The sequence below is a fragment of the Macaca nemestrina genome, chromosome 7 (genome assembly GCF_043159975.1).
Source record: "Macaca nemestrina isolate mMacNem1 chromosome 7, mMacNem.hap1, whole genome shotgun sequence".
Lineage (NCBI taxonomy): Eukaryota > Metazoa > Chordata > Mammalia > Primates > Cercopithecidae > Macaca > Macaca nemestrina.
Genome location: NC_092131.1, coordinates 71,438,505 through 71,452,622, shown reverse-complemented (window position 1 = coordinate 71,452,622; position 14,118 = coordinate 71,438,505). Strand labels below are relative to the sequence as shown.

At 39.8% G+C, this 14,118-nt stretch overlaps 1 protein-coding gene across 2 annotated transcripts in view; it reads right to left on the bottom strand.

The window, feature by feature from the left end:
* LOC105477999 (solute carrier family 25 member 21) overlaps window positions 1–14,118 on the bottom strand; it is a 518,216-nt gene that overhangs the window by 27,225 nt on the left and 476,873 nt on the right. For both annotated transcript variants that reach the window (XM_011734941.3, XM_071100296.1), the window contains exon 7: window positions 10,573–10,737. In XM_011734941.3, the coding sequence (XP_011733243.1) occupies window positions 10,573–10,737 (165 nt within the window). The remainder of the gene's footprint in view (window positions 1–10,572; window positions 10,738–14,118) is intronic.

Genomic DNA, 14,118 nt, shown 5'->3' with positions numbered 1-14,118 from the left:
AATAAACAAAGAACCAAGGTTTCAGAAGCAAATTACAAAGGAGGCAGATACACACACTGGTTAAGCACCTGGTAGCAACCGCAAGGCAAATAATAGCAGCTTATCATTGTCTTGCCCACAGCTGGGTATGGTGGTCATGAAAATGATGTGGTGCATTGGAATCATAGTTGCCTCCTGGTAACTGAACAAGGAGGCAGCTTAAGTGAGAATGAACTGCCTTTTTTTTTTTTTTTTTTTTAAGAGGAAATTTGCATGTTAGGTATTGTTAGTTCTAATGGATCCAAGTCAGCTTAGAGTCAGCTCTCACTATACACCTTTCATTCTTTATAATCTTGGCTCTCTTTTGTTGTTTTGTTCATAAACTTTGACAAAAACATTTTCCTCCCGATGTCATGGTATCATGCTTTTTTGTTCCCAGTGAAAATATCTGCTATTGAAGCTTAATTTAAAAATACAGTTGTTTTTACTTAACTGCTATCAGAAGAATCTATTACAGTGTTTGTTTTCTCTTCATGTGAGATAATTTAGGGAAATGCTAGCTCTCCACTCCTCAGAAGGTCACTAACTAAAATGAGATGGTTCAATTGATAAGCATTCTTTAAGGAATGTGGAGTATTCCCAAGATCCTATCCTTGCAGGGCTCTAGGCTTTGGAATGAAGTAAAAGTCTTGTTAAAACCTCTGCATCTAAATGTAGCCATTCAGAAAATAGCCATGAAAATTCCTTTTTTCCCTCTAAGTTGTCTGTTCTTTAAAGTATTGAAAAATGTAGAACAATTTTGAAGGTTTTACCCACTTAGATCAAATTATTTTATGTGTGTATATATATATAAAATGTCAAAATGGATTACGGTTTAAGCATAATACTTATCACTTGATTATATCATCTTTTGTATATATTTCACAGATATAATATGTATTGTATATACCTATATACACACGTGGTTAGACAATACCACCTAGGAATTAATTATGTGTTGAGTATTATACAGAATACAGGAAAGTATTTATATATTTCCTTGGGAACCCAGTAGGATATTTCTGTTTTAGTGTGTTCTTTCTGTTTGACTCTCTCTCCTTGACTCAATAAAGGCACTGACCCCAAGGAAAACTAACAAGCCAGGTTCCCAAAACAAAATTCTAGAGATTGAGAAACTGGAGGGAGGGCACACTGAGATGCTTCAACATGGAGGTAGGGAGATAATCAAGAAGTCTTTGAACCAAGCTAGTTCAATGAGATTATACCTCTGAACTTCCATACATGAAACCCTCTCATGCCCCTTTAGTTCCACTTATGTAATATGTCTGTTCCATATACCCGCCGTTTAAGGGGAGTAAGTTGCCTTTATATTATGTGCCAAAAACATTCTGGTCAAGCTAACCTCTGCAGCCTCCATTTCTCCTTCTCTACTGGTTCTCCATGCACCAGCAACACTCATTCTTAATCTTCTCTGGGGTCCCTGAGTTTCTTTCTGCTTCAGGATAGTCACATTCCTGTTCTTTCTGCCTGGTTCAACCTCTTCAGATTGGCGTGGTTTGTCCTCATTCTTCAGCCCAAGCCTAAACATTGTTTCCAAAAAAGACCTTTCTAGCCAGGCTCGGTGGCTCACCCCTATAATCCCAGCACTTTGGTAGGCTGAGGCAGGAGGATCACCTGAGCCCAGGAGTTGGAGATCAGTCTGTGCAACGCAGGGAAATTCTGTCTCTACAAAAAAAAAAAAAAAAAAAAAAAGAAAGAAAGAAAGAAAAAAAAGAAAATGGACTTCCCTACACCATCTCCCTGCCCCATCATGGGTCTAGATTAGAATCCTTGTTTATAAATTCTCACAGCTTGATAGTTATCTTGCATGGCACTTAACACAATTGGAATGATTCAGTTCCTTGTGCAATGATTTGTTTATTGTCTGTCTCCTCTATTTGACTGTAAATGTTATTAAGGGAGGAGCAGTGCTGATGCTTCCTAAGAGGGTGCCCAACACACAGTAGGTGCACTGTGAATACTTTTGGAATGAATGAATAGAATAGACCCACTGAGAACCTAAAGCTATTTGCACCTCATTTCCATCCACTTGGGGAGTGTCTGACTGGCCTGAAATTTATTTAAGGAAGTATTTGAACCCCTGGCCCTCTGCTCTCTGCCCTCTCCCATACCCCCTCCCCTATACATACCCCCACTAGGGAGTCTGTGCAAACTGCCAATGAAAGATACCCCTTTTTACCACAGAATACTGTCACATATCCTGGAATTTTATAGATAATAGGTACTTGTAGTTTTCCCCCAGTGGTTTCTAGAAAGGAGAGTTGTTCTTAATGAAACTTTAATGTTCCTGCCCTTCCCATTACCGGATGATTGGTAAGACTAATGATGGAGTAAGAGAGAATCAGAAAATTAAATGCTCATAAATTAAATTGTACCATGCTCTAATTCTATTGAGATTCTTCTTTTCAAAATATAAACAGCTCTGTCTAAGTTCTCCCCTTGAACCCAAAGGTGCATTTTTCATTCAGCTCAGTGCACACCTTAGGGAAGGATGTAGCTCTCAATCATGAAACTAACACATTTCCACATTTCTTCTGGTAAACTGAAGTGGGTCTGGCACCACCCTCAGACGTTCTACAGAATTTACCTTGGAAGAAAATAAATATGTTTGACTTAATGCTGTCTGTAGTGAATGACCACAGGGACAGGTCTAAATGGTTTATTAAATAAGAAAGATTGAACATTTGAAAAACTGTTCTCTCTTAAAATATTTCTAACCCACACATGTAATTTATATCATGGCAAAATTCAACACAAAAGGTCTATTGTTTTTGGCAAAATAACTGCAAACATCCTTAATTAGGATGCAAACTGAAAGCACCATTTAATACTGTTGACAGCCATTAGCTTTAGACAGCTGTTTCCACTACTATTTTATTTATGGAAACATATGAAAAGAAGTAAATATGGAACTAGAAGACAAAATTATTCACGACATGCAATATTTAAATCTTATGATTTTTATTTGCATGTCAACATCACAAATAATATGCTCTGAACATCCCCAACTTGGAATGGTAATGAAAAAAACTGTTTTTGCAATGAGAGCTTATTCCCACAGATATTCGAAAAAGATGTCAGCATTTCAGTTAATCAGTATCTGTTTCTAGTGGGCTTTACTTTGAGAAGTGATGGCCTCTTTCTGGGGAGAAAGGGTAATTCTTTATCCTGACACCCCATTCCATTTACTACAAGATGTAAATGAATGCCTCCATTAAGTGAATTCCATGGTCAGTCAATATCCAAAGCAGTCTTTCCTCTATTGTAGTCACTTATTCACCATTCAATAGGAACAGCTAGCTCCTAAAAACAAATCTGAAAGGACATAACATAGGGCATCATTTTCAAACTGGTAATGCACCATTCTTCCAGGGCCGTATCTCATAATTCGGTGTTTCTACGGATTACGGACTGAGGATACGAAAGGGAGGACCAGGTTATGGGTCTGAACATGGCAGAAAGAGAATCCGGTTACATTATCTGGACATTTCAGACACTTCATTTATTTAAATTTTAGTAACCACTTTTAAAGAGATAATTTATGTGTGACAAAATACAAGGTAAGACTGGGCACGGTGGCTAATGCCTGTAATCCCAGCATTTTGGTAGGGTGAGGCAGGCAGGATCACGAGGTCAGGAGCTCGAGACCAGCCTGACCAACACGGTGAAACCCTGTCTCTACTGAAAATACAAAAATTAGCCACGCATGGTGGTGCATGCCTGTAATCCCAGCTACTCAGGAGGCTGAGGCAGGAGAATCACTTGGACCCGGGAGGCAGAGGTTGCAGTGAGCCAAGATAGTGCCACTGCACTCCAGCCTGGGTGACAGAGCAAGACTCCATCTCAAAAAACAAAACAAAACAAAACAAAACAAAACAAAAAACCAAGGTAAAATGTAGAGTGAAAACATTACATGATACGGTCGAAAGAGCTCTGGTCTTTCGTTCTTTCCCCACCCCTGCCATATGGCTTCAGGTGAATTACTTCAGTAACTCATCTCTGGGCCTTGACTTCCTCTTAGGTTTCCTTATCTGAAAATGACAATTATTGTGACAAGGATCAGGCAAAATTATGGAGTCTATAAAAATGATTTTAATAGCATAAAGTGGCACAGAAAGTTGAGATATTTTTCTGTGATAACTTAAAAAATGTATGTACCATAGATCACTAATCTGAAGAGTTAAAAAGTCAAGAACTTCAAGGATGGTAACTGACCTGAGTTACCTGGGCTTACTGTTTTAAGTTCCTATTTTATCTCTGCAAACATAGCCTTAGAATTAAGTAAAATGTGAATATGTAAACTGGGTGATCTATTTTATGAGGTTCTGCTACATTTTTCAGTGATTTACTTCCTATTATAAAGTTAATGCATATAAAATGTAAAAGCTCTCAACAGCTTAGAATGGTATTAATATAAAGAATAAGTACTTCCCTCCACCACTGCTCACTTTCTCCCACTCAATCTCTCTCTGTCTCTGCCTCTGTCTCTGTCTCTCTCTCTCACACACACAATTCCCCATTTCCACTCCCCAGAGAAAAACATTATGAACAGTTTCTTGTAAAACCAAGTACTTTGAAGATGAAAAACACTGTAAGACATTTATAGATTTTTTTTTAAATTAAAGAAAAATCTAGAATTATCCCATGCCAGTCAGAGTTCGTGAAATCTCAGATTTCCTTGGAACAACAGAATGACCAATTGCTGGGTAAGGGAATTGAAACAATAACCCTGTAAACAAACTGTCCAAAGTGAATGGCCAGAGACAGCCTACAGCAAAGATGGAATAAAGTCTTCAAGAAACACCACCTCCTCATCATGGTTTATAACAACTTGATGACGTTCTTCAACATGTTTTAATGATTATCATACCTTCCCCTTCACAAAGGATTGATTTATTATGGTTTAAATTTAAAGAATACTGGTTTCCCAGTTTTGAATCAGGCTTAGATTACAGAACACATAAAATCAATGACTTTGTTCTAGGCCAGGAGAAAAAAAAAAAAGAAACACCAACCAGCGTTCATTTAAGTACACAAGGAATAGTTTGGGGAAAAAATTCCTCCTGTAATTCTGCATACTAACGAGCTCCACTACTCCTTCCCTCACACGTCACTGGGACCATCTCACTTCACTTTTGTGCCACCTTAACATTCACAAATTACTTCACATATTATTTGTTTTAATCTTCAAAACAATCTTGTCAGATAGAAAAACACTGTTTTTCAATTTACAGATTCAAAAAACTGAAGCTCAGAGCAGTGAAGTGATAGACTCAAGGTCATTCCACCAGTAAGGGACAAGACTTCACTTCTCATTGAGGTAGACCGATGACTTCTAAACATCTATCTCCAGCTCAGTTTTTTTCTCACAAGCCACAGGACCCATATCCAACCAATGAACTTAACATCAGCACTTTGCAGTCCCAAATGCAGTTAGACTCAGAGTTTCCAGGCAGAGCCCATCATATTCCTCCATAAGCCCATTCCTCTTTCAGCGGTTTTCTTTCCCAGTGAATGGTGCCACAATTGTTTCAGTTGCTCAAGCCAAAAACCTAGGCATCCTTCTGAACCCCCTACTTTTTCTCAACATGCACTTATGGTCCATCACCACATCCTGCAGATTCTGCCTTCGGAATACTTCTCAAATAGGCCCACTTCTCCGTGTCTCCCCCATAGATGCTATAGTCCAAGACTCCACCACCTTGTATTGCAATCATTTCCATGTATACATTCTGCCTTTTCCCTCCCAACCCCACCCCACTCCTTCTCCACACTGTAGCCAGAGTCATTAGGCTGTTCCTCTGCTTAAAATCATTTGTTGGCTTCCAAATGATGAAGATCTTAGATGAAGATAAGAATCCTTAGTGTGGCCTACAACGGCCAGTATGATCTGATCCCCTTGTGTCTCTATAGCCACGTTCTTGCCTTCACCTTTTTGCTTTCATTGCTTGGGCTATTTTTTCATTTTATCCAAGGTACCCAGCTCTCTCCCTCCTAGAGCCTTTGTGCTGGATGTTCCATGTGTCTGGAATGCTTTTGCCCATTTGCTGTCCCTTGCTAATTTCTAACTCATTCTTCAGCTCACATATCACTTCCTCAGGGAAGCCTTCCCTGACCATCAGGTTTATACTGGGGGAATTGCTCCTTTATTGCTCCTAAATGTGAGCTTGTTTGTTTACTTGTTGTTGTCTGTTACATCCATTGCCTTGTAAGCGCTGGGACAGCTTCTCATTATTGCATCTCCTGGTGGTTGGCACAGGGCTTGGCACATGTTAGATGCTCAATAAATACGGGTTCAATGATGACTGAAAGCCAGGAGTCACACTCAGACCTGCTGACCCCACATTTTACGCACAACATTCCTCTCAGCCCCCAAACTAGCGGGCCCCAGTGCCTAGATCATTAAATCAGAGTACTGATTAATAAATGAATCACTTATTTACTAGTACTATCTAGTATATATTTACTAGTATAATCTGGGGATGGGAAGTGATATCTAATAGAGAATTCATTTGCCAAAGGAATCAGTGCTTTTAACTTGGAAGCTAAAGCTTGGAAATGAAATTCTGATCCACATGGCACATTTTAGCACTGTCAAAGGAAGTTTGTGATTTAAAATTGTTAACAGTCAAATATATAGAAAGCAATGCATTAGCATTCTTCACTGGTGCAACACTACTGTTCAAAGAAGATTACAGTAGAATTTATTCAACTTTCACTTTTTAAAATAATGAAAGCCAGGCATAGTTGGTGATGCCCATAATCCCAGCATTTTGAAAGGCTGAGGTGGGAGGATCACTGAAGCGCAGAAGTTCAAGACTAGCCTGGGCAACAAAGGGAGATCCCAATTTCTACAGAAAAATAAAAAAATTAGCTGAGTGTGGTGGCACATATCTGTAGTCCCAGCTACTCAGGAGGCTAAGGTGGGAGGATCATTTGAGCCCAGGAGGTGGAGGCTGCCCAGAAACACTGTTTCAAAAAACAAACAAACAAACAAACAAACAAAAAAAACTAACTAAATAAATGAAAACAAAATAAATAAAATAATGACAAATCATATCTCAGTAAACTCCCTATTGTAGGATACTCTGGATGGGAGTGAGGAAATGAGGCATTCCAGTTACAGGTTCTCAGCTTGGTAAAACTTATAAAAACATAAAAAATTAATTATAAACCTATGATGAACAAAATGTATCTTTTATTTAAATATTTAGAAGATAGTTTTCAGGGTCCTGATTAATAAATGAATCACTTAAGTGCTATCTAATAGATAATTCATTTGGAAAAGTGCTGGTTGACATTTCACTGAATATCATTAGAAAAAATTGGGTAGACACAGGCTAACATTTTTTTTTTTTTTTTAATAAGATCTTGCCCTGTCACCCAGGCTGGAGTGAAGTGCCATGGTCATGGTTCACTGCAGTCTGGTCCTTCCACGCTCAAGCAATCTTTCCACCTCAGTCTTGCAGGCAGCTGGGACGACAGGCACTTACCACAGCACCTGGCTAATTTTTAAAATTTTGTAGACACAGCTTCTCACTATGTTGCTCAGGCTGGTTTTTTTTTTTTTTTTTTTTTTTTTTGAGACGGAGTCTCGCTCTGTCGCCCAGGCTGGAGTGCAGTGGCGCGATCTCGGCTCACTGCAAGCTCCACCTCCCAGGTTCACGCCATTCTCCTGCCTCAGCCTCCCGAGTAGCTGGGACTACAGGCGCCCACAACCGCGCCCGGCTAATTTTTTTTGTATTTTTTTTAGTAGAGACGGGGTTTCACCGTGGTCTCGATCTCCTGACCTTGTGATCCGCCCGCCTCGGCCTCCCAAAGTGCTGGGATTACAGGCGTGAGCCACCGCGCCCGGCCACTCAGGCTGGTTTTGAACTCTTAGCCTCAAGCAATCCTCTTGTCTCAGTCTGCAGAGTAGTTGGGACTACAGATGTGTGCAATCACACCTGGCTAATGTTTTTTATTTTTTATTTTTTATTTTTTTTTGTAGAGATGATGTCTCACTATGTTCCCTGGGCCTGTCTCAACTCTTGGCCTCAAGCAATCCTCCTGACACAGCCTCCCAAAGTGCTGGGATTACAGGCTTCAGCCACTGTGCCAGTTTAGGTTTTTTTTGTTTTGTTTTGTTTTTTTAACAATTCAGAACATTTAATAACTTAAGTGTATTGATTAATTGTAGAATAAAGTTTGTACTTGTGGATTTTCTTTTTTAGCATATGACCAAACATACATCTGATTAATCTTTTTTTTTTTTAGATGGAGCCTCACTCTGTTGCCCAGAGTGGAGTGCAATGGCACCATCTCAGCTCACTGCAACCTCCACCTCCCAAATTCAAGAAATTATCCTGCCTCAGCCTCCCAAGTAGCTGGGATTACAGGCATGTGCCACGATGCCTGGCTAATTTTTGTAGTTTTGTAGAGTGGTTGTCTTACAGTCTGAAAAATAGAGTTGGTTTCATGGGTGTGTGACTAGTGCTGTCGTGTGGGGCCTGCATTTAGAAGAGATGAGCCCCATGATTGGTATAATGCTCTACTGTCACTGTTTTGAAATTCTTAATAAGTTCTGAACAAAGGGCTCTGCATTTTCATTCTGCTCTGGGCCTTACAAATTATTTAGCAGGTTCCTGCTAAAAAAAATCTCAGTGTTTTGAGAGCTTCTTTGTGTCATCCAGAAACAAAGTGTTTATTGCACTCATATTCTACACCTTGACAAGAGGAGAACTCTGAGGGTCCCTGGAATCAGAATTGTCAGTCACTAGGGGGGGGTCTATATACACTGGCCAATCAGGGATTTCAGACCAAAAAAACATAAGCTTCTACTCAATAAATGAGATTTCCAAATACAGTGAAACCTGGTTAACAACTTTGGTTAGTGAAGTGAAGCAATGCCAACAGACGGTTAATGTGGAACACATGGTGTAGATTCAGCTGTTATTTGAGAAAAGTCCTGGCCTTTACTAGAATACGGGGGATAGCTGGGCAAAGATAGGTACAACTAACTTTACTGAACAGTCTGGTCAGCCATACTAGAAATAGTTTTATGATTTTAAAAAAAGTCCTTCAATACTTTTCTACTAAGAAAAATGAAGAACTGGACCCCTAAGGGAAACTGCCTGCTTGTGAAAAATGTTACTCCAACTGGTGCATCCAGGATTGCAATTTTAATTGCAAGCAAGCAATTTGATGGTAGGGAAAAATTCTGTGATACTATGGCTTAAAAGCACATCCTGTGCTACTTTTATAGTGCAGAATTTGAAAAAGGCTGTTCGTATCTGTAAGTTACCATTTAAAAAGTTATTATTATGATTATTATTATTTAGAAATAGGGTCTTACTTGGCCGGGCGCGGTGGCTCACGCCTGTAATCCTGGCACTTTGGGAGGCCGAGGTGGGTGGGTCGCCTGAGGTCAGGAGTTTGAGACCAGCCTGGGCAACAAGGTGAAACCCCAGCCATACTAAAAATGCAAAAAAAACTAGCTGGGTGTGGTGGCAGGCACCTGTAATCTCAGCTACTCGGGAGGCTGAGGCAGGAGAATCTCTTGAACCCCAGAAGCAGAGGTTGCAGTGAACTGAGATTGCGCCATTGCACTCCAGCCTGGGTGACAAGAGTGAAACTTTGTCTCCAAGAGAAAAATAAAAAAAAGAAAGGAAAAGAAAAAGAAAGAAAGAAATAGGGTCTTACTCTGTCACCAGGCTGGAGTGCAGTGGCGCAACCATAGCTCACTGCAGCCTTGAACTCCTGGGCTCAAGCGCTCCTTCCACCGCAGCCTCCCAAGTAGCTTGACTATAAGTGGACACCACCATGTCTGGTTAATTTTTAAATTTTTTGTAGAGAGGTCCCATTGTGTTGCCCAGGCTGGTTTCAAAACTCCTGGTGTCAAGCAATCCTCCTGCCTTTGCCTCCCAAAGTGCTAGGATTACAGGCATGAACCACTGCACCCAGCCTATAAACTATCATTTCAAAATAATAATATTGAAGATGATAATAATTATCATCATTGTTATTTTGCATCAAAAGCAAATGATTCTAGAAGAATCGATTGATTACCTACCCTAATTAACCTAGATTAAAAATTAATACCCAGGTGAAATTTAAATTTTAGGCCGACAATTTTTCCTTGTGAGTTCAAAACTTATTTAAAATATAAAACTTTCAACTTTCTTGAGAAAGTTATACTCCTGAGACAAAAAGTAAGTAATAATACAGTTTCTAGAAATTCCTATTAGTAATAAAGGGAAAGCACTCAGTTGTAACAATAGCTTCTTCAAGAAGATAAATTTTGGTGTCAGACTTGGGTTCAGTCCTCAACTTTACTGTTTACTATGTGAGCCTGGGCAATTTCCTTGATCTTTCTAAGCCTCCGCTTCTGGATTTGAAATAGGGATAACAGCACTCAATGCAGATGTAAGGATCGAATTAGATAATAGATGTAGGTGTCCAGCACAGTGACCGGGACAGGATAAACATTCTACAAATGGAGCTATCTCACTGATAGGATTTTTCCTCCAGGATTTTAATTTATTAAATAGTTACCTTATTGACAGGAATCATGTTTTTGACATTGTAGTAGAAGCCAAAATAAACCATGTTGAAAACTCCATGTCGTCCCAAAGTTGCAGTTAATCCTTTGTTGAGGCCCTGGAGTCCCCAGCCTTCCTTCTTAATGATTTGTCTTGCATAACCCATAGTGGATGGTTGCTGCAGAAGAGAGAAGCAAAGCCAGAAAGATCATTTTTGGGACTGTGGAATACAGTAAATTACCATATTAACTTCCCTTCAAGCCAGAATTATTAGGGACTTTTTCCCCCCAGCTATGAATAATCATGCCTAGATCTGTGTCTTTTAAAATCAGCAAACCCAAGAAGCAAACAAAATTGCATGCATAAAAACAGGCTTTAAAGAAAAGATTGTTGGCAAAGAACAAACCATTCTGATAGAATTAGTGAAACTGATGTTATAACTATCATCACTTTCAACATGTAAGTAATTATATCCAATTCTGAATTATTCACACTAATGAAGGAGATTAACCATATAGATAATTTGGTAATCCATAACTGCACATTATCCAAAAGGAATTTGTATTTGGCTCCTGAATCCAGTGTATTTACCTTTCTAATTATGTTTTTCTAAAGCTAATGTTACAGTCTTGATTCTATTGCCTCAAAGGTTGAAGCTGGCACTATGTTATAAATTGGCCATAGATAAATAGCTGTTGATTGTACACATCCTCAAGCAGATATGCAATCAGTGTGTGTATCACTGCTGTGATAAATTATACATAAATGGTGTTGAGAGTACTCGGTTACCACCTTGAAATTACTCCTTTCCAGTCCCCTGATTGATTATCCAAGGCTGAAATGTCCTGACTGCTAGAATCCAGTCTGGCTGAAGAGCTCACCGCCGATTACCCTGAGATTTACAATTTGTTACAATACAATTACAATTCACATGGGTTTTAAAAAAATGTATGAGTGATTGTTTCTTTTTTTGAAGGTACTGTACAAAAGATATCTCTCTCATATTTTCATTGAATAATAGGGGAAACTGTTTTTTTTTTCCACCTATGAGGCACACACTGACATGACATTTGTTTGATATTTCACTGAAGCAGGTTGTTAGAGTGGTCGTGGCAGTCTGGCATACTTTCAGACTAAAAGTATTTTCTTATCATGTGCAATTAAGGCTACATCAGCAGAAGAGAATAGAACAAATCCCATCAAGGCTTTTCTTCCAGTCTGCATTTATAATAGCTATGTAATTAATGTGAAACATTTAAATGAGCTTGTTTAGATAGTAAATCCTATAGTTTTGGCTGATAAATGGTTTGAAGACTCTAGCTACACTCAACTTCATCTATTAATTTAAGGGAGCTAATTACAATCAATTACAATAAGCTTAAGAAAACTCTTCTTTGTAATATGAAAAAACCATGTGAGAATACATCTTAAAACAATAAGACATATCATACAGGAAAACCAAAAAATTTTCTGAAGGTTAAAGTTTACTTTCTGTTTGACAACATGAGATTGTTTTGTGTTTCAGCACATTGACTTTCATCCCCAAATCATTATTTTTGGGTTTTCAAAAGAGATAGGACAAGTTGAGCAGAAACTCGTTTTTGTTGTAAAGACCCTGGAAGTGCTGAGTAAACTGCCCAAGTACCGCTGTCTTGCTTCAAGAAAGGCAGTCTAGGGGTGGGGGAAGGAGAGGACAGCTTTCCTGGGGCTGGGAGGAACAGGACAGAGGTGAGGCTGCCTGACCAACACAGGTTCTCCCTGCACCCAGCCTAAACCTTTTCTCCATCCTCACTCCTCTGAGGTCCTGAGGGCATGAGGGAGGAGGAGCTCCGAGGCCATCTAAGTTTTAGAGCAACAGAGAAACCAATGGCGCTAAAATAAAGTGCAAATAACAATGGCTTTCCCTAAAAAAATGGGTGTAAAGATGTTTCTATTGTTTAAAAGTGTTAGTATGCTAAGTCATTAGAATTAGGATGACTAAACTAATTATTAATTTGGATAGCATCTTTCTCATCATCTTGAGAAGATTTCTCCTAGATCTTGGTGAGAGTTGACAAATATTCAAATGGCATTTGCTAATTGTCCATTTCCTGATTTTCACTGACTTGGGTGCTGTGTGTGTTTAAGCAAACATAATGCATGGATTTTTTTTTTTTCTTCTGAGACGGAGTCTCACTCAGTCGCCCAGGCTGGAGTGCAGTGGCGCGATCTCGGCTCACTGCAAGCTCCGTCTCCGGGGTTCACGCCATTCTCCTGCCTCAGCCTCCCAAGTAGCTGGGACTACCGGCGCCCGCCGCCACGCCCGGCTAATTTTTTTGCATTTTTAGTAGAGACGGGGTTTCACCGTGTTAGCCAGGATGGTCTCGATTTCCTGACCTCGTGATCTGCCCGCCTCGGCTTCCCAAAGTGTTGGGATTACAGGCGGGAGCCACGGTGCCCGGCCATAATGCATGGATTTTAAACTCAAGTGCTTTGTTGAGTTTGAACTCTAGTTGTCAGTAATTAATTGAAGAGTAGCATAGTAATTGGAAATAGGAGCTCAGAGCTAGACAGTTCCAAGTTTGAGTCTCAGCAATACCACTTGTACTTTGGCAAGTATTTTATTCTCTCCGATTAATTCTCACTTTATTAATTTGTAAATAAGGATAATGATAGAATCTTCCTGAGGCTGGTGGCTTCTGCAGTGGCTCAAACCTGTAATCTCAGCATTTTGGGAGGCTGAGGCAGGAGGAGTGCTTGAGCCCATGAGTTCAAGACCAGCCTGAGCAACATAGTAAGACCCCAGTCACTACAAAAAATTAAAAAATTAGCCAGGCGCTATGGCAAGCCTGTGATCCCAGTTACTCAGGAGGCTGACTCAGGAGGCTGATGCGGGAGGATCACTTGAGGTCTGGAAGGTGAGGCCGCAGTGAACTGTTTATCCTGTCATTGCATGGTGACAGTCTCCAGCCTGGATGACAGAGTGAAAGTGAGACCCTATCTCAAAAAACAAACAACAACAACAACAAAAAAACTTCCTCACAGGATTTTTGAGATTGTTGAAAGAAGTCAATGAACTTAGTCCATTGTAAGCAACTTAGTCCATTCTAAGCATTCACTATACACTTAGCTGTTAACAATAATGGCAGTTACGCTGACAATCATAAAAATAGTTATAACAATAAAATGACAGGTAATTTCTTTGTTAGTTGAAGGCAGTGGCAACCAAAAGGTGGAGTCTGATTTGAGAGAGAGAAAGCTTCTTTATTTCTTCATTCCTTCTGGCTGTCCTTTCCTTTTCCAAGAGTCCCAGACCTTTGTGATAAAGTCCACCAGAAATGCATGCAGCATGCAAGACAACAGGTCTGCTTCCTCCGAGACTCAACCAAATTCAATGCTTGGGGTAGAGATCTTGTTCCAGGTATAGTGCCTCACCCAGGAGCTTTCCTCTCTGGAGCAGTAGATCCTATAAATTGGCCTCTTCCTTATCCCTCAAAGTGAGTACCCTGGCTAGGATCTCTGCATATGGGAGGAAAGGCTGGCAATGGAAAAGCACATGAATTGGGCTTCCCCCTCTACA